The 22,034-nt window shown below is 41.2% G+C and overlaps 1 protein-coding gene across 1 annotated transcript; it reads right to left on the bottom strand.

The window, feature by feature from the left end:
* Positions 1–7,900: 7,900 nt before the first annotated feature.
* On the bottom strand, positions 7,901–14,645 carry LOC127690756 (uncharacterized). Its single transcript, XM_052190290.1, has 5 exons — positions 14,492–14,645; positions 13,504–13,666; positions 12,228–12,359; positions 11,364–11,547; positions 7,901–8,008 (listed from the first exon to the last, which is right to left on the bottom strand). The coding sequence occupies exons 1-5, from the start codon at positions 14,631–14,633 to the stop codon at positions 7,901–7,903; spliced, it is 729 nt and encodes a 242-aa protein (XP_052046250.1). The 5' UTR covers positions 14,634–14,645.
* Positions 14,646–22,034: the final 7,389 nt, after the last annotated feature.

The following is a 22,034-nucleotide window of genomic DNA, read 5'->3' as shown; positions in this document are numbered from 1 at the left end:
GCTTTCTAGTGTGGTTATTGTCTGATGCAATAAGAAGCTTCTTTAATAAATGGTGAGAGCTGTACTTACCTCTAGTTAGAAGGATAAGTATATTCAGAATACACTTAGGATTTTTACTGGTTTAGCAAAGCAGTAGTAGCATATTCCCCAAGATCCATGTGCTGACTACTCATAAACAGTTGGCTAGATTTTCAGTTGGCATTTCACTCCTGTTGAGCAGACCTTGAGGCCAAATAGACAGTTGTTGGCTTCCACCAAGATATATGTACCACTTTTGCACCTTTGGAGAGAACTCGCCATGTTGTAGTTCACTGACTTTACATCTAGGTAGGAGTATTGACTGCTTTCCTTTCTAAACAGCTTGCTTATTTCCTCCTGGTAGTGTGACAACACCTTCTTAGAGTTGAGGATTTTGGCTCAGACATTGCTAAAGACTCCAAAACCTATGTTCAAAACCTGTAGTGTCTTCAGCAACAGGGACTTACCTTCAGATCCTGGGAAGCTACCAGAAGACAACCTCTTCTATTCAGGACCTGACTCCCTACCTACAGTGGCCTGATGAGCCTACAGTTGATCATAATCAGGAGATCTTGACATGGGAAGCAAGGTGGCACGGAAAGACTGAAAGATCCACAGGCTGCAGTGATTGTGTTGAAAACAGATTCTAGGAAGGCAGCTTCAGTGAAACAGCTCATTTAATGGGGGGATCAAAGGCTAGTTAAACATTTCGAGGATTGGTGAAAGCTTTCATATTGCCTGTATATCATTGATAGGGCCAGTGTACTGAGGATAAATTATTAGCATGAGGTGGAATTCCAGGTGCTACTGGACAAGACAAGTATCCAGGTAAAAGAAAGTTTAACCTGACTAAGTGACCTCCTATGGTGGGCATAGGTGAGGCACAGGGTTACATGCTTTGGAACAGGTAGGACATGGGCAGGGACTGAGCAATCCTATTGCTGCCAATCTGAGGATGAGATATCCAGGGTTTGGACAGGCCTCAACAGACTCTTGCTTCAGGCCTGCTTCCTTCAGTCCCAAGTGCCCTGGCCCCACAAGCATCAATAATGTATGACTCTTTGAAATAGTCTTGGAATCTCATGACAATTCCCATGCCTTTTGCTTGAATATTTATATTAGATAGTCTATGGCTCTTGAGGAAGACTTGTAACTCACTGGTATAGCTCTTCCCCCCACCTTTCTCTGTGTTATACAATTTAATGTAACTATGAAGTAATGTCTCCTTAAGGATATTTCAAACACTTTAGTGTTACTTATTCCTAAAATTCCCCTGTCCTTCTGTATTGTTCCCTTTTCCCTCTCAAATTAAACCTCTTCCTGTGTCTCCCATTTTCCTATTCCTTTTTCCTATCACCTTTATCTTGTTAGCCCATATTATTCCCATGGTCTCAATTTACATTTTTGCTTCTTCTGGTTACTCCAGATTAATATGAATTGAATAATATTGAGTTTTGGCAGTACTCTACTCTCTCCAGAACACAGGTCATCTAGACAAAGGATAAAAAGAGTAACAACAGAATCAAATGATATCACATATCAAATGGACCTAATAGATGCATGCACAATATTCTCCGCAAGTACCAAAGAATGTACATTCTAGTCAACAACCCAGGGACTCTTCTCTAAAATAGAGCAGATCCTGGGCTTCAAAGCGAATTTGAGCAAAAATGAAATAACTCCATATATCCTATTGTAACATGGTACAGTTACACTTGAATCAACAGCAAACAAATCTCTTGTTTGTACAAAACTCATGGAAATTAAACAACTCATTGTTGAATAATGATTTATCAAAGATGAAATCAAGAAAAAAGTAATTTTCCAGAAAAGCAGACCACAACAAAATTTCTGACACAAGGTAAAATCTGTTCTACAAAGGAAATTTATATCTCTTAAGTTCCCACATTAAAAACATTTTTATTTCCTTTATAAGTCTGCAATGTCAGGCCATCAAACTGTGCCACCAAATGACATTTACATACTACCCACTATGTATTCAGAGCTGGTAGATGTCCTTTTTATACCAGGTCATAAGACACTTTCTCTTTTTCAGTTTAATTAGGCTGAGTCCTGCTATGTTACCAAAGCTGACCATGAACACTTGCCCCAGCATCCCAAAATCAGGATGAGAGTCATACACCACTGTGCTCAGGTAAGCTGCTGTGTTAAAATAAACCAGGAACTAATTAAGAGCTTTTATATTCTGACTATTTTGATGAAAAGTATCTTCACACACACACTGTTTTCTCCATAACCCATAATCTTTCTGCAAATGAGTATTTAGCAACTTTATTGGTATCTGATGAGATAAGTATGTTCAGGGTGGAATGGTAATGAAGTTTTTATCTGTCAGGAAAAATTAAAGAGTCAGGAGCTTCTTCTACCAAAAAAACAATAAATTGTTAGGTCAAACTAAAAACGGGGGCTTCATAGCTAACAATGAAAAGAAACTGTAAACGATTTGATAGTTGTAAATTGTGTTCTTGTATTGAATCTTCACAAAAGCATAAAGTTGCATGCCAGGTAAAAAGACTTGTGATCTTAGCATTGGCAATCATCCTGCTAGACAAACACAAAAGTTATCTTGGTTAAATCATATTTTCCTAAATCCAGTGTGGAAATATAAATAACATGCTTTCTCTTTTTTTTTCTTTTCTATATTCTTTGTTTACATTCCGAATGCTTTCACCTTTCCCGTTTCCCCCCTCCCCATTGGTGTCATTAGGCCTCTTCTCTCTGCCCATTTCCCAATCACCCCCTCCCATATCCCTGTCCTGGTACTCCCCTACAATGGTGGATCAACTCTTTTCAGAACCAGGGCCCTATCTTTCCCTCTTCTTGGGTATCATTTAGTATGTCAACTGTGTCTTGAGAATTCAGAGCTTCTGGGCTAATTAATATCCACTTCTCAGTGATTGCATTCCATGTGTATTCTTTTGTGATTGGGTTACCCATATACCCAGAGTATTCCCCGGCATGCAGTAAGGACACTATGTTCATAGCAGCCTTATTTATAATAGCCAGAAACTGGAAAGAACCCAGATGTCCCTCAATGGAGGAATGGCTACAGTAAATATGGTATATTTACACTATGGAATACTACTCAGCTATTAAAAACAATGAATTCATGAACTTCTTAGGCAAATGATTGGAATTGGAAAACATGATTTCTCAAAGTAGAAAGTAAAATAGTTTATCTCAGAGCTACGGGAGTGCTAGGGTAGTGCAGTGTAGTATAGTGTAGTGTAGTGATGGTTGCTTCATGTGCCTGAGGACCTGTGCTTCCTCTCCAGTACCACCCACTTAGAAAACCAGAGAAAAGAATAAGAGTTGTCAGATATTGGGGCAGATTTTGGGAGGGTGATGGTGGACTGGGAATGGAATTGCAATCTAGGTTACCAAGGAATTACCTCTTCTATAGAAGAACTGTGGTGGGCAGCAATTGGCCAAATATCTCAAAGTAACTGCAAAAGAGGAATTTGTGTGTTCTCAACACACACATACAAAAATAATTTGATAGGTGCCTGACTTGATGGCTGTTGCCAATTTCCATCTTCTGGCAATAGCCTGTAATATTCAGGGAGTGTGTATGAGATTTCAAAGATGAACAACACAAAACAAGATAACCCAAACCTGGCCCTGGGCTTTTCATTTGATAGTTTCTGGTGTTTAGAGGAGGCATTGTCAGAGTATAACAGGGTAACTCCTTTTAAATCTCTTATATGGGTTTGTATATTATAAAGCTTCTCCATGTAGGTTTCCTTATGGCCTTTCAAGAATCTTCACTCAGTTATCACACCTCCATGCTACCTTGCCTTAGAGTGGTTTCCTTTTTGCCCTGCAGTGCAGGTGTGGCAAAGCTATTGGGATAACCAAATACAGAAATGCTAGACTATTTACTCTAAGCCCACTGTCTATATTGACCTTGGTGGAAATTCAGATACGCTACATGGGGTTGGGAGCCTTTGGTGTGGGAGGTTATAGCTGGTGTTTCTTGATTCTGTGTAGTCCCCTTAACCCTGCAGACTACACAGAAGAGTCCAGAATGGAGTATCTGATGTTCTAGTTCCAGGGTCTCCCAAATTCTTGGACATCCAGACACTGCTGGGTGTTGGGGATCTGGCAGCAGAATTGAGGTGCTAGCTTTCAAGGACCACAGGGAAAGGGAACCTTAAACATGAAGTCACTGCTAGATGTCTTAGAGGAGCTGAGAATAGAGGAGGCCAGCAGACTGAGGATAATCCCTGGAGCAGGGAAATGGGGAACTCCGGCTTAGCTCAGTGGGGACTAATCCAGGAATATGGAGGGGTCTTCTGCAGGAGTCTTAAGTGTCAAGGCTCTGTGGACAAATGCTTTCTCCATGTTCCCCATAGTTGTTCTTAATAGGAGAGAAAGTCTTTGGTTCTGAACTGTTTAGTAAGTGCTTATCATGGAAATGAGTGCATACCACCTTCTCAGGGTGGACCATAAATTAAATACCTTGTGAAGAAAGAATGTCCAGGAAGGGAAGTATATTGGCAGAACCCTACCAGTTTCTAGATACCTCAGTAGCATGGAAAAGTCTATTATTATCTATAGAACCCTAGGACATGTTCCTATGCAGAGAATTTGGTCAAGTGAGAGAGGCCTCATAGGAAGCAGGTGAATCTCTTGCTGTCCAGTGTGGCTTCCTGGACTTCCAACCCATCAACTTAACCAATTTCCTGATATGATCTACTGGGTCACATCTTAGTTTGGGTTTTATTGATGTGAAGAGACATCAGAACCAAGGCAACTTTTGACTGGGGCTGGCTTACAGGTTCAGAGGTTCAGTCAGTTATCTTCAGGGCAGGTAGCATGGCAGCATCGAGGCAGACACAGCACAGGAGAAGAAGCTAAGAGCTCTGTATCTTGCTGTGAAGACACTCAGAATGTCTTACAGGTGGGTAGGCAGAAGGTCTAAAAGCCCATCCTCCACAGTGACACACTTTGCAACAAGGCCACAATTACCTCAACAAGGACAAAACTCTTAAGAGTTTTGACTCCCATATTCAAGCATATTCAAACCACCATAACCATTTACAATCTCCCACATTTAAATCTCTTTCCCACTGTTTACGTTTTTTACTTAACCAAATCTGTATTGCACAATTTTATTGAAATTTCCTTCCATAACACCTCACTAGGACATTACCTCCTATGGGTATTCTAATTTAAATACACATTTCTAAAGATTCAGTGTTACCATCCACATAAGACACAACATGTGGCATTGTTCTTTCTGAGTCTGGGTTATATCCCTCAGAATGATTATTTCTGATTCCATCTACTTACACGTGAAATTCATTTTTTCACATCTCAATTCTGTTCTTTATATGGACCACATACTCATTATTTTTCATCAGTTAAATGTCATCCCTCTGGGGTCTGGGACACTATTGCTTTCCTGGCATCTGGGACTTTTTGCTTGCTAACTCCAGTTCCTGAAGGCACTCAGTGCTGTGGATTTTCCTGTTCACACTGCTTTCCTTGTGTCTCAAAATGTTAGGTATACTGCTTCTTCATTTTCATCAAATTATAGAAAGTCTTTAATTTCTTTCTTGATTTCTTCCCTGACCAATTTATCATTGAGTATTTGATACATTTTTTTCTGTTTCCATGAGAATCTTGGTTTTCTGTTGTTCTTGTAGACCAGTCTTAGTCCCTGGTTATATGTTAAAATGTCTGTTATTCATGCAATCTTCTTGTATCTGGTAAGGCTTGTTTTATCTGTATCTTGTATCTTGTTATATCTGGTTATATAGTTAGTTTTGTAGAAGGTTCCATGGCATGATAAAAAGAAGATATCTTCTTTTTGGTTTGGAGGTGAAATGTTCTGTGGATATCTGCCATATCCATTTGGTTTATAAATTCTCTTAGTTATACTGGGTCTCTGTTTAGCTTCTATTTCAGTGACCTGTTCCATGGTGTGTCTGGAATGTTAAAGTATCCCATTATTATGTGATGTTCAATGTGTGTTTTGAGCTTTATCAAAGTTTGTTTTTAAATCCGGGAGCTGTTGCTCTTGAGGCAGTGGGGTTCAGAATTGAGGCTTCCTCTTGGTAAATGTTTCCTTTGATGAGGGTGAAGTGTCCTTCCCCATCTCTTTTGATAAAGTTTGGGTGAAAGTCTACTTTCTTAGACATGACAATGGCTTCACCAACTTGGTTCTTGGGAGAGAGAGGGGGGACAGAGGAAGTGAATGTGATCGGGGGAAGGGAGGGAGGGAGGGTGAGAGAGAGAGAGAGAGACAGAGAGAGAGAGAGAGAGAGAGAGAGAGAGAGAGAGAGAGAGAGAGAGAGAGATTTAAGGAGGGAAGGAGGGAGGGACAGAAGAAGAGAAAAAGGCAAGGGGGAGGTAGGGGAGGGAGAGGGAGAGGGCAAGACTGAAAGAGACACAGAGTGGCAAAAACAGACAAACGGTGAGAGACACAGACAGATTCAAAGACAGAGACTGGGACTGGCACGAGCTTTTGAAACCCCAAAGCACACCTCCAGTGATAGAAGTCCTCCAGCAAGGACGTATCTCCTAGTGTTTCTAAAACAGTTCCATAAACTGGGTAGCAAGCCTTCGAATGTATGAGCCTTTGAGGGCCATTTTTTATTCAAAGCACTCCAGTTAAGATACAGAAGGTTTTTAATTTTTCTCAAGTTGAAATTTTTATTTCCTTGGATGTATTAGAGAAATACTGTTGTGTTTCAAAAACTTTTGTTCTACATGATCATCCACAAAGATGTACATTATAACTGTAGCTAAACTTATGACTATAAAGATACACCCTGGATACTTTTTTCATCATGACTTTGGGATCCGCAGAGTTTGACACACTGTACTGGCTGGTTTTGTGTGTCAACTTCACACAGGCTGGAGTTATCACAGGGAACCTTCAGTAGGAGAAGTACTTCCATGAGATCTAGCTGTGGGACATTTTTGCAATTAATGCTCAAGGTGGTAGGGCCCATTATAGGTCGTACCATCTCTGGTCTGGTATTCTTGGGTTCTGTAAGACAGCATGCTTAACAAACTTGGGAAGCAAGCCAGTAAGAAACATTCCTCCATATCCTCTGCATCAGAAACTGTTTCCTAATCTTCTAGAATTCCACTCCTGACTTCCTTTGGTGATCTGTTGATCAACAGCAATGTGGAAGTGTTAGCTGAGTAAACCCTTTCTTGCAAAACTTGTTCCGTGGTTACGATGTTTGTGCAGGAACAGAAACCCTGACTAAGACAACCACTACCCACATCAAAAGCACAATTCTCTGTGTAGCTCTGGAAAACTGGGACCTAATAATGAAGCCTCAGCCACATGATACTTGAAGAGGTCTATTCTCACCTGATACTATTAGTGTTAGAGGATTGTGAACCACACATGAACACAGTAGGTCCTTATGAGAGAAAAATTAGAGATTATGTTTTATTCATAAAAATTCATTAATTTTATTCAATATCAGCTTAAAGGAAAGTCAACTTATGAAGTATATAGACTTATCTAAACAGCAAATCAAATACAGTAACAAAACAATAGGAAATACCAAACCTTCAAACGAAAACAAAGAAAGCCAAATACTCAAAACAATCAAAATACTAACAAAAACCCAAACATTATAAATAAGCTAAACATCATTCTATTGCTGCAGATTTGAAACAGAGCCCTATAGCCTGTTGCTTACTTTGGAAAAATAGTGCAAAGGCAGCCAATGGTGATAAGAACCTCTTCAAGATGAAAGTAGGCATACCTCTTTGGGATGGGGGGGGCATTGCTGATGGAAAAGTCCTTCCAAGGCTCTGCCTGTGATGTGTTATAGATGATACCACAAAGGCTTTCAAGTTCACATGACTGATCACCATGAAATAATTAAGATCAGCAAAGAATGACCTTCTCAGACTCTTCCTGGATGCCCAGCAGATCTTGATGTGCCTCAGCACTTCTCTGAAACCGTCCAAGCATACACCCTTGCTGGAACACAGTCTAAACAAAATAAAGGCATCATCACATATAGTATAGCAAAAAGGAAAAATGCAGCCCAAGATTTCCATGGTTACAGGGATGAGATGCAATGGTTGTTTATTTGCTATGCACACTCAGTGCTCCTGAAGAAGTATTGGATCTGAGTACCCTGTTTGTGCTTCTGATGGAGTATTTCAGACTGAGGGGAGGAAGAGCAAAAGGCCTGTTGAGAACTTGCCAGCAAACACCAGGTTTGCTCAGCAGAGCAATGCAGTAAGACCTTTCAGCTGAGGTCATGTCCTATATATCCCCAAATGAGAAGAACCAAAGAGCACATGGGCCTGGATATATTTCTCAGATTAAAAAAAAATTGCTTGATACTGAACTATGAACCATATACTGTGGTGGAGTTAAAGTAAAATACAACATTTCTCCAATATTTCATACACATTATATATCCAGTGATGGCACATTGGACAGAGGTGGACCAGCCTGTTCCTCCCTCTTATTCACTGAATCTCTGGGGCTCCAAAGTGAGTGGCATCTTCCAATAGACCCTCCATTTTCCATAGCCTGTTTGACTTTGGAACCAAAGCAATGAGCCCAGGCAACTAGTAAATCTCCATAACCAGGATGCAGAGTGAAACTTTTCTGCCTGTAAGGAGATTCTGTTGGGAATGTTTTGAGGAAAATAAGCCTCATTAGTGGCATGCATTATCACACTGGCAATAGTCCTGGAAAGGCTGAACTGCAATGTAATTTTTACTCCTTTACTGATGGACATCTCCATAGTTTCTAGTTTGGGTCTTCTATGAAACCTAAACCTAAAACCACCATCTGCCCTTATTTCTCTCTGGACACCTACTTCTGGTTCTGGAATTGCCATTTCATTGGGGATTGCAATTAAACTTCCTGAAAAGTTGTACATGGCATCTCAAAGGGATACACCATTTGACACCATGAGCAATGTCTGAGGGTATTCATTTTTCCGAACACTCCTGGAGGATGATTTTAACTCAGAGCAAATGATTTTCAATAACAGCAGCTACAGAGAGCTGCAGACAGAACACAGGGTTTGTGATTCAGACTTCCAAGTGTCTGAGGCAGCCCTGTTCTTGCACTTCACCATGTATATGAACTTTTGGCTTGGTACCGATGCAATACCAAGGAACTCAATCATTTAAATTATAACACCCTGGACAATTTCCATGGCCTCAGAAAACTGAATTAAATGTAGTCAAGGTTGGAAAGAAAATTGTAGCAGGTACTGAGGAAAACAAACTAGGATGCTGAGAAGATGTACCGAGCCCCCTGACCTTCCAGTGCACAGGCAGGATTCACCAAGAGCAGACAAGGATCACAATGGCTAAGCCAGCCTTTATGATTCTCAGGAACATAGGTTTGATAGAGCAGCCTCCTCCATGTTTTTATGTACCACAGTCCTTTGTTTTCTTACAAATGATTTCTATGCACAGAAATACTTTTTCCTCTACAAACCCTTGAAAATCTGACTTTACACCATCTTGTTTCCTTATTTTCTTATGTGATAGGTGGAGAGACATGATGTTGGGCTGCTGTATTTGATGTTTCCCTGATGAAAATGAAATGGCAGAGGACTTTTCTCATTAAAGATGTTTTCTTTTACCATTTAGGATGTTTGCTTACCACGTGAATATCTGAATATGTACATATAAATATATACATATATGCACAGAGATAAGTGCATGTCTTTCCACACATGAACACACACACACACACACACACACACACACACACACACACAAGAACAAGAACTTGAACACACAGCTGTATATACAGGCACCAACAACAAGGACTTACTATTATTCAAATGCACAACATAAATATTCTAACACATAAATAGACAAAAGCACACACACATACACACCCACCCATCTCCCACACAGAGATGTTTCAACACATTTACTGTCACTTGAGGAGGTAGTGGTACCTAAACAGTGTATAAGGCTCGTAGACTAACCCGGGTTGTACTGCCCAGCCAGTACTTATTTCTGAGTTAGGTACTTTTTCCATGCAGATGCTTGCTAATCCTATAAGTATGTTATAAGCTCTGCAGAGACAAGTGGATCCACACACCTTTCAGGATCCTAAGACAGAGGGTTTCAAGATCATCCTCCAGCAAACTCCAAGGAGAAACATACTCTGCTCCCTAAGCCTACGTGCTATTCCTGAAAAGACCCTGGTACTACCAATAAACACAGTTTTCCACTGTTATTATCCAGAAATTTTACAACACATTACAATTCATATTATATAAAAACATCCTGAATGTCACTCCAAAGGAGGTGAGTGAATTAACAGGCAATGATTTGTCTGAAATGCAGCACTCTGCAGAACTATGAGGGAGAATCTGTACTGAAGCAAGCCATACCAATGATATACTCAGCAAGTTTCAAGGTCAGTAAGAGACTTGGGCTCAAGGGACTATGATACATAGAGATTGACCAAAACCACAGGTAAATACATGGACACTCAACACAACCAACAATATACATATTTGTACAAACATGCATTTCACATACTCACAAATACACAACCACACACATACAAACACACACACTCACATGCACTTACACACACTCTACAGGAATCATAAGTGAGCAGGAATTTATGAAGAGACCACAATGTTGGAAGAAGATTTAAATAGAGTCTATAAAAATCTGATATTTCAAGTGACACTCAGGACTCTGCTATCCAACTATTGGGGACTGATACTGCTTAGGGAACACACATCTTAGCCTATGGTGAGAGAGTTGGAGACATTTTATTCTTGAAGTCTCACATGTCTCACCCCCAACCCTCAGCATGAGAGAAGTTTTTCAAACATTCCTGTTCACCCAGTCAGCTCCACAATCAAAGCTCTAGGAAAGGATTATAGCAAAACTGAGAGATAACAGGACTGGCAAGATACTATTCAGGCTCTTTCTGTATGAAACAAGATCTAGGCAGGGTAAAGAGTCCATCTTGCAATGCACCGAAATGACTCCTACAAAGCAAATGAGCTAAAGACCTGACTTTATCAAAGTTCTGTTCTACTAAAATGGATGCACCCACATAGTACCTTTCTAACATAATGGCATGTAGGTGGGTAGTGTTTGTTCAAATTATACATCATAATGAACTGCAGCTTTTACTTCAGCAGGAGGATCTGCTTGCCTATCCTCCAATGTCCTGTAAGAGGCTAACTCCACAGAAAGTCTTATAAATGATCAGAGAAATGAACCACTGGATGAGACATAGGAGAGTACCTGGATAAGGTTCAGGATGGTTACATGGGCTGGCCTGTGTCTATGTTTAGAGAAGAGAGAAACCTGCCCCTTATGTTCATTCATCCTACCTGATGCTGCTTGGGACAGGCGTCATTCAAAACCTCGCATCCTTTTATACACAAAATGTTCGTTAGCTTGCTGTCTTCTTCCAGTGCAATCTGCTCCTGTAGCAGTTCCCTTTTCTCACTCCACAACATCTTGACTTTGTGCTTTTGATGGTTATATTCACTTAGGAGTTGGCAATTATTGATCCTGAGCCAAAAACAAAAATGGTTGACTCCCAGAGAGCATCCATCTTCCTCCTACTCCTCCATGTACCAACCACCTTCATGGACCCTGATCCCCAGTCAGCCTAAGACTATAGTCCAGATTAGCCATGGAATATTGCATAGAGTAAAAGTCAAATGCAGAGGACAGCCACATTCCAGAAGACTCAAAGTACTTCTAAAAACGCTGGCTGACACCAATAGGTTCTCATGTATCTTCCAGAAGAGGACATGGGCCTTATGTGTACTAATGGGCCCATGGTGTTAAAAACCTATCTGTAGTTAGAGAGCAAACTTTCTCTAGGAGAGAAGACACCCAGAATGTAGACAATCTTTCTATATGTCTCACAGAAACCAGAAGTATAAATCTCCTTTCAGAGCCCAAGAGGCTCAAGGTTAATTGATATCTCCATGATGGTGCAAATGTTTACTATCTCAAGGATACTGAGTTGGAAAGGAAAAATGGCTGGAGGGCCTCACAGACTCTTCACACTTGTTCAAAATGTGTCTAACAGGAAAAAAGCCTAGAGCCTTGCATTGAAGGGGCAGGATTCCTTTTAAGAAGCAAACAGTATATAACCTGAGCCCTCACTTTGGTTCAAAGACAAGGATGGGCAGACACCTTCTGTGCCTAGTGCTTGTGTCATGACCATGTTAGTCACTCACCAGTATGAGTGATTTTCTTTAGTCAGTTCCTGGCTCTTGGACAAGGCTTCACTGATCTCTTGTGGCATTTTCTTGAGGTCAGTCATCATTTGGTGGTATTGCATCGTAAGCATGAACTTCTCAAAGTTGTTCCTGTGGGAGGGCATGGCCCAAGGAGCAAATATTCCCATGAACTAAGGATACAGGGATCAAGTCAATTCAAGCTGAATCGTCAGTTACCCCAGCCCCTATTGCCACATCCTTCCTCCCTGGTACTGGTTCTACAGGTGCTTATTAAACCTGTTACTCTTCACATGGGGCCAGTAGATTCAGGGAAGTAAAAGAAGGGAGCTGCATGCTTTAGCTCCCTGAGAGGCCTTGAAGGAGTAGAATAGCTCTCCAACAACTTTCCAGGAGCCTGTGCCACAGGACTGGGTCCACCTTAATCCTGAGAAGGCACTTCTGTTTTCATTTAATGAATTATCAATCATTGGAACTTTTGTCCATAAATTTCCAAAGGACATAATCAGTATTTACAGGGAAAAGGCTTCATAACTTACACCAGGAGTTTTCAATGGGAACCCAAAGTGAACACAGAAGATATTTGCTGTCCTGCTCAAAGTAAGGCTCCCTGGATTCATCAAAATCATTAGAAAATGAGTTAGGGAAAATCTCTGCCCCATCACATACTACAGACTCCTTAGATCATAAGTGGAACACACACACACACACACACACACACACACACACACACACACGCACACGCACTCAGAAACAATCAGAATGCCACATAGATTCAATGGTGGGGCATCATCTCAGAGTATCATGAACAAAATTAGAGAGAACAGCGATGAAATGTATCCAGTCCAGAAATAATGAGAGGCAGCATGTGTGACTGGGCCCCTCTACATATTGACAGGACCAATTGCACCCAAAGTACTTCCAGGTCTATTACAATAACGATTTATCATAAACACACAGTACTTAGCATCTCCAACAAATCAACACCTGTCCATATTTTTAAAACTGCAGGGTGAGAACTCACATACTACTCCCCATATCCCAGACTCTGAGTCATGCCACAGGCTCCGATATACTTTTGGAGGAATTGTAAGAGCCCATGAACACATCTCACTCCTATCTGAATGAAATTCAGGCTCTGTCTTGAACATCCAATCAGCAAAATGAATTTGGACATGAAGTCAGCCTGGAATTGTAGCCTCCTATAATAAGAGGAAATCTGGGGTTAACATAGAAGGCCCAAGAGACTCAGCAAAGAACTGGGCATAATGACTACCTGTCATTCAAGTCCTTGTTAGTATAATGGGCCAGGATTCCTCGGAGTTCGTTTCTCTCATTTTCCATCTTCTGGAGATCACTTTTGAGCTTGTCCAACCTCTTCATTCTCTGCTCCTCCTCATTGATGATGGAGAGTTGTGATGATGCCTTCCCATCAGACCCTGTAGGTAGATCAACACTAGTAAACTTGTTGAGATAATAGGACAGGGAATTGAGAAACTATACTTAGTCCCAAACATAAGCCCAAGGAACAGGAAATTCTAGAGACACAGTGAATTCCTGAAAGAACCGAAAATCATCTTTGAGCTGGACTCCTCAGCTATGTCCCTGTTCCCAACCACCTTCACTAAACATAAGCCTCACTCACTACTGCAGTCCCCCTAGACCTCAATTGTATAAGCACACCCAGGCAAGAAGCATGGGAGGGCACTGTCAATTCTTGTCTGACAATGTAGTCCATAATGCTTAGCACCAACAGATTGACCATAAACACCAGCACCTAACATCTCCTACAAGCGAACACCTGTCAGGACTTCTTAAAATTGGTGATGCAAGCTCACACTCTATTACACTAACCCATAGAGTGAATCAGGGCACATCATTTTTGTTCAAAACCAAAGAGTCTGAGACCTTGATTCAGGAGCAGGGGAATATCTTTCCCTGTCCTTGGCTTCACATACTCATGTAAACTACAGAAAACTGTTGAGGATTATGAGCTTCAACACTCTATCTTGACAGTGACATTTTGCTTTTCTCACAGAGCTTCCCCCTGACATAATTCACAAATCAGGAAATTAAAATCTCTGAGCAAAGCAACTGCAGGCTTGTAAATTCCTGGCTCTCTGCAAAACTAATCATCTGAAATTCTTGAAACTGTGTCTGCCATTGAGTAATATCAAGGATCCAGATCATAAGCCCTACTACTGGTAGGACCCGCCTAAGCCCTCCTCTTCCAGGAAGCTCCCTGACCCTTTCCCAGGACTCACTGTGCCTTCCCCATGACCATTTCTTCCTTCTTGTTTCCCAACATGACAGAAGGCCAGGCTCCTTCTGCCTCTTCTGCCTAGGTCTGTTCTCTGTCTGTATTCTATTCTCCCTCCGAAATATCCTGCGCAGCATGGACAGCATGCCTGCTTCTGAACCCAGTAGGCTCTGAAGGAATAGCCCACAGGCAGTTGGTGTCACCACAACACTGGTGACATCACAGAAGATTCTACTGTTCTCATGGATACAAGAGATTGTCCAGGGAACTGACTACTGATGATGTCACTAGCCATGTACCATGGCCTATCTGTTAACTAGCTTGCCCCATATTGGCCAGTTTCTGAGGTGCCCTTTCCTGGAGTCTCTCTATTGACCCAGGGGCGAGCCCTTGGCACATTCTCCTTACAAAGCAAGATATTTCTCTCTGATTCAGTACAAGTCAAACACTTTTGATGGGGACAGTTTGTAGGGCCTCAGCATCAGCAGGTAGTCGTTGTTAGTACCTAAAGCCCAGGGTCTGTGGATCAGGGAGATTCTTCTCCATTATAAATCTACTTCTGGGGTCCATTTATGTAACGTAACATGCAGTCCAAGTCCCCAGGTTGCCTTCTTTCCCAGAGGCTACAATAATTCTCCTGGACTTTTAATTTTATGCAAGTTCAATTGTATTTTTTTTGCTGTTGTTCGCATGTCTTAGGAGATATTGTTTCAATATAGATATGTGTTTTCATGAAATCTGTGTTTTAGGATCTCAGTTTTGCAATGAAAACTCCCTGTTCTTATTAATATAGGGACTCAGGTACAAGGGAATATCAAATTATACAGTTTATGTCCCTTCTTTAAAAGATAAAATCCCGCATTCTCCCTTTGTCAGTTACAACTAGACAGAGCAGTGACAACCAGAGCAGGCTTCTGTGAGCAAAGGTCAACAGGGACATTGGGTTGCTGCTCTGTAGTCCTATTAGCTCTCCCTTCACCAGCATCTATCTGTCTGAGTTCCCAGTTCCAGGTCTGAAGCTCTTGGGGGTTGGACTATGATCTGCATTCATAAGATATCTACAACTGAATACGATACGTAGGGTTTAGGAAAGCCTCAGGTATGCCAAAACCTCAAGTCAATGGGTTCATAATTTCAGGAGAGACTTCTTTTGGCATTATAACCTGTGACTTCTGCCTTCTTGACCTGTGTGTGCTGAATGTACGGTAAAATGCCATGTATCCTCTTAGGTATAAAAGTGGATAATCATGTAAGTCCTTTACATATTGATTGTTGTTGTCTTTGACTACCACCTCCAGCCATGTAGAACTACAATAAGGTTCAAAGGTGTCTGTGGAGATGTTGGGAAAGTCAGAAGTCCAGCCTGTCTCTCAGACAGTCAGATGAATAGACTTTGTGGAGAACTGGAGGGCCTGGAAAATGAACAAGAAATAGAGATTGGCTAACTTATGATCTCTGAGCCTCGGAAGGAATGGGAGAGGCATTCCAAACAAATACTGTAGGGATGAATTCCTCCCTGTATTGGATATAATGGTTCCCAAGTAAGAAGGAAGTCCATCCACCCTTCCCTGAACTCTCCAGAGAGATTATAGTTTTTCCACTCATGAACTTTTCTTTATTTGCATGGGACCATGAATCTGAGCTCTGCGTGCACAATGAAGTTTCCATCTATTCATAAGTTATTCAATGGTAATTGACAAGTTTTGTCTATGAAACATCAACTGTTGTCTGACAGGATGCCAAGGGAGTGGTACAATTGTGGTTCCTGTACCTAAAATTGGTTTTGAGCATTTTCAGACTAGTGGATAGACCTTCTACTCAACCAGAGAAAGTATCATTAAAAACAAGCAAGTACTGTTATCCTCTGCTCCCAGGCCAGATATCAGTGAAGTCAATTTCCTACATTTGACTTCCTCTGGCCCCTCATATGTACCCAATTCTGGGAGAAGTGGTCTGTTTACATTTTTTTTAGTATAAATCTGACATACTGTGTATAGAAATTGGGCCAGGATGAAAAGTCTAGTTATAAAATACTTTGTTCTGAGCATCTGTAAAACTATTGTGGACCCCAGTCAGATAGCCTGGTGAAGGTTAGTTACCAGAGCCCCGCCAATGTTTTCTAGCAGAGTGATCCTTCTCTCCAGTGTCCAAAAGCATCCTTTGGGTTCAACTACCTTTTGACTATTTTTACATCTCCTCTCTCCCCTTGGTTATACTATAGAGTCTCAGGCAACAGTGGGTCACAATATGTCACCAGAATGTCAGTGGACCCACTGTTCTTTGGTCCAATATTTGGACAGCTAAGTCAGTGAGCTGGTTACCTCTGGTGTCAAGGGAGTCATTACGTTGATGTCCTCAGCATTGGAACCAAGAAGCTCATGGAGGAATGCAAGTATTTTCCAGTAGAGGCAAGAATTCCTCTTTGTTTCCATTGTGCTTTCTGCTAGAAGTGATGAGCCCTTCTTCTCTGTAGATCATAGCATTCACCTGTGCAGTAACTGAAGCATAGTGACTTCATATGCAATAACAGGTCTTATTTTTCACCTAGCATTTGGAATATAAGTCTTGGGTCCAAATCATTTCACTTTCAATAACTGCTGAAGACCTGTGTACCTGGTTCCACATTTAATGAAGATGTTCCCATCCATGTAGAGCATTGCATCAGAATCTTTTATGTGATGCAGGGGTGTCTCTTAGATCTAGACTGATGCCTTTCATCCTGTTTGTTTCCTCATACAATTCTTGATGAACTTCTGTGGGCCATCATCTGGCAAGATGGTAGCTAGATTGATGACAGTGGGTTTTTCAAACCAGACTCCAGGACCTGTTATTGTTTCACACATGCAATGAACAGCCAGGGTTCTAGTGTTCCTTTGAGAAGAATCTCAACTGCATGGGGTGATGTAAGTATATAATGCTGACCCAGAGTTCACTTCTCTGCTTTTTACAATAGAATGCTGGTAGCCATCCCAGCTCTTAGACAAGTGGACCAGCCTGAGGATATAGGAGCCAATAGCCTGGATAGGTTTACTACACAGTGATTCCATGGTCCTATTAAGTGTGGTCCCACACCCTTTTTTAGTAACTTTTGTTTCATGAATGTGTAGATGACAAGCCTGGAATGCATCTGTAAGTACTAGGGTTGGATCCAAAATCACCTGTCTTTAAAGTCTCAAACATGTTATGTGTAGACTCATTCCAAATTAGAGAATCAATTCCCTCATTTGTGCTGGTGTTTTTTTGGTTTGGACTTTATTTTTTTTTAATTTATTTTCTGTATTTTTTGTTTATGTTTCAAATGATTTCCCCTTTCCCTGTTGCCCCCTTCCCATAAGTCTCATAATTCCTCTTCCCTTTACCCATTCCCCAATCATCCACCTCCCCTTTCTCTGTCTTGGTCATCTCCTACAATGCTGCATCAAGCCTTTCTCCTTCAGGGCCCTCTCCTTCCTTCTTCTTAGTAATTATTTGATATGTTAATTGTGTCTTGAGTATTCAGAGCTTCTTGACTAATATCCACTTATCATTGATTGCATTCCATGTGTATTCTTTTGTGATTATGTTACCTCACTTAGGATGATATTTTCCAGTTCCAACCATTTGCCTAAAAATTTCATTAATTCATTGTTTTTAATTGCTGAGTAGTGTAAATTGTGTAAATATACCACATTTTCTGTATCCATTCCTCCACTGAGGGACCTCTGGGTTCTTTCCAGATTCTGGCTACTATAAATAAGACTGCTATGAACATAGTGGAGCATGTGTCCTCACTGCATGCAGGGAATCCTCTGGGTATATGCCCAGAAGTGGTATAGCAGGGTCCTGTGGAAGTGTCATGTCCAGTTTTCTGAGGAACTGCCAGACTGATTTCCAGAGTGACTGTACCAGCTTGGATGTTTTTAATGACTGTTTCTATTTCCATAGGGCTTTTGGGACCATTTAGATAGTGTACCTTATCTTGATTTAACTGTGGTATGTGGTTTGGGGCTGGAGAGATAGCTCAGCAAGTAGGACCCTTGGCTGCTCCTCCAGAGGTCCTGAATTCAATTCCAGAACAACCACAAGGGTGCACACAACAATCTCTAAGGGGATCTTATGCCCCCTTCTGGCATGGGTTCTGGAATTGGTTAGCATAGGCTTTTCTTGTAAGACAGGATAAGCTTTTTTATTTCCTCAGTTTGTGTTTTTATGTCTCCCTTTTAATTTCTGATTTTGTTAATTTAGATACTCTCTCTGTGGCTTTTAGTAGGTTTGGCTGAGGATTTATCTATCTTGTTGATTTTTTTTTGATTCTTTCTATCTTGCATTTTGCTTCATTTTGGTTGACTTCAGTCCTGAGTTTGAGTATTTCCAGACATAATTATCTTAAATATGTTTGCTCGTTTTCATTCTAGACATTTATCATGTGCTTTTAAGATGCTGGAAAAAGATGACTCCAAATCCTTTTTTTCCCCCATCACCAACTTACTCTTTTTGTCTTTAATTGGATATTTTATTTATTTACATTTCAAACCTTAAGCTCTTTACAGCTTTTTCCTCTGCAAACCTGCTATCCCATCACCAGTTATACTACTTCTATGAGGGTTCACCTGCCACCCACCTCCCCACTCCTGCTTCACTGCCCTAGCATTCTGCTACATTGGGGCATCAAGCCTTCACAGAACCATGGATTACTCTGTCATGGATGCCAAATAAGGTCTCTTAAGCCCTTTCCCTCCATCTTTTTAATTCTCTACTGGGCTCCCTGTGGGTTTCCAGGGAACATAGGCATCTGTATTTGTAAGGATGTAGCAGAGCACCTTAGGAGATATCTGTATCAGTCTACTGTCAGCAAGCACTTCTTGATATCCACAATAGTGTCTGGATTTGGTGGCTGCATGTGGGATGGATCCCCAGGTAAGGCAGTGTCTGGATGGCCTTTCCTTCAGTCTCTGCTCCATTCTTTATCCCTGGATTTTCTTTAAATAGGAGCAATTCTGGGTTACAATTTCAGAAATGGGTGGGTGGCCCTTTCCCTCAACTGGAGGCCATGCGTAAACTCTGGATATGGTCTCCAAGGTTCTCCCTCCCCTTTGTTGTGCGTGTCAGCTACTGTCATCCCTTTGGGGACCTGGGACACATTTGCTTTCCTGGAATCTGGGACTTTTTGGTTGCTAACCCGATTCCCCGAGGCACTGAGGCTGCTGTTGCACTTGAGGCAGTGGGGTTCAGAATTGAGGCTTCCTCTTGGTAGATATTTCCTTTTATGAGTATGAAGTGACCTTCCCCATCTCTTTTAATAACTTTTGGTTGAAAGTCTACTTTCTTGGACATGACAGTGGCTTCCCCATCTTGGTTCTTGGGATTATTTGCTTCAAATTCTTTTTGTGGCACTTTATTCTAAAGGAATGTCCTTCTTTGCTACTGAGGTAAATTTCTTGTCTGCAGCACAATGCTGCATACTATTTCTGTTTCCAGTTTCTTAGCCTATATCTTTTTATTGGGGGAATTGAATCCCTAGATGTTGAGGGATATTGAAGAGAGATTATTGTTAATTCCAGTCATTTTTGTTTTCATGGTGGTATTGTAAGTGAGAGAGATTCTCTTCTTTGGGGGTTCTTTTGAGATGATTCATTTCTTGCATTTTCTTGGGTACAATTACACTACTCTGTTGGAATTTTTCTTCTAGAATGCATTTAGTGATGCATTGATAGAAAGAAATTGTTTAAATTTGGTTTTGTGGCAGAATATCTTGGTATCTCTATCTATGAGGATAGAGGGTTTTGCTTCATATAGTAGCCTAGGCTGACATTTGTGTTTTCATAGGGTTTGCAGGAAATTTGTTCAGGTTCTTCTGGATTTTATCATCTATGGTGAAAATTTTGGTGTAATCCTCATAGGTCTGCCTTTATAAGTTAGTTGACCTTTTTCCCTTACAGTTTGTAATATTTTCATTCTTTTGTTTGTACGTTTACTTTTTTGATTAATGTGTGGCAAGATTATATTTGTACAGGTCCAATTGATTTGGTATGTTGTAGACTCCTTGGACATTCATGGCTGTCTCTGTTTTTTAGGTTAAGGAAGTTTTCTTCTATTCTTTTGTTGAAGATGTTTTGTACGCCTTTGAACTGGTAAACTTCACCCTCTTCTATTTCTATTATTCTTATGTTTGACCTTTTCCTTGTATCATGAATGTTCTGGATGTTATGGATTAGGAGTTTTTACACTTTGTATTTCTTTGACTGACTTTTCAATATCATCTATGGTATCCCCTCTGCCTGAGATTCTCATTTCAATCTATAGTATTGTATTGGTGATGCTTGCATCTGTAGCCCCTGATCTCCTTTTTACATTGTCCATCTCCGGGGATACATCCATTTGTGATAATTTTAATTTTCTTTTTCTTTTTTATTGGTTATCTTCTTTATTTACATTTCAGATATTATCCACCTTCACACTTTCTCCTCCACAAATCAATATCAACTCCACACCTACACCTGTCACTATGAGGATGCTCCCTCAAACCCTCACCCACTCCTGCCTCTGTGCCCCAGCATTTCCCTACATTGGGTAATCAGTCCTACACAGTACCAAAGACCTCCTCTCCCACTAATGCCAAATAAGGCAGTCCTCTGCTGCATATCCAACTGGAGCTATGGATCCCACCATGTGTACTCTTTGGTTGGTGGTTGTGAGATGATTCATTTCTTGTGTTTGATCTTGGGTCCCAACCCTGGGATCTTTAGCTGTTCTGGTTGGTTGATATTGTTGTTCTACTTAGGGAGCTGCAAACACCTTTCGCTCCTTCATTCCTTGCCCTAACATCTCAGTCAGCTTCCCCATGTTCAGTCCAGTGTTTGGGTGTAGTCTTCTGCATTTGTATTGGTCTGTATCAGGCAGAGCATCTCAGGAGAGAGCTTTATCAGACTTCTGTCAACATCAGGCTTCTTGGCATCAGCAGTAGTGCCTGGGTTTGGTGTCTGCAGATGGGATGGATCCCTTGGTGGTGAAGTCTCTGGTTGGCCTTTCCTTCAGGCTCCACACCACTCTTTGTCCCTGCATGGCTTTTGACAGGAGGAATTCTGGATTAATATTTTTGAGGTGGCTGTCTGACCCCATCCCTCAAACAGGAGACTCCATATCCATTGGATGGGGTCTCTACACCTTCTATCTCCCCTTTGCTGTGTATTTAGGCTAATGTCCTCCCTGTTGGGCCCTGGGAGTCTCTTGGGTCCCTGGCATCTGGGACTTTATTTTTTTTCTTTTTTTTTTTTATTCGATATAATTTATTTACATTTCAAATGATTTCCCCTTTTCTGCCCCCCCCACTCCCCGAAAGTCCCGTAAGCCCCCTTCTCTTCCCCTGTCCTCCCTCCCACCCCTTCCCAGTTCCCCGTTCGGGTTTTGCCAAATACTGTTTCACTGAGTCTTTCCAGAACAAGGGGCCACTCCTGCTTTCTTCTTGTATCTCATTTGATGTGTGGATTATGTTTTGGGTATTCCAGTTTTCTAGGTTAATAACCACTTATTAGTGAGTGCATACCATGATTCACCTTTTGAGTCTGGGT

This window comes from Apodemus sylvaticus, chromosome 8 (genome assembly GCF_947179515.1).
Source record: "Apodemus sylvaticus chromosome 8, mApoSyl1.1, whole genome shotgun sequence".
Lineage (NCBI taxonomy): Eukaryota > Metazoa > Chordata > Mammalia > Rodentia > Muridae > Apodemus > Apodemus sylvaticus.
Note: the sequence above shows the minus strand (reverse complement) of the source record. Positions and strands in the feature narration are given on the sequence as shown.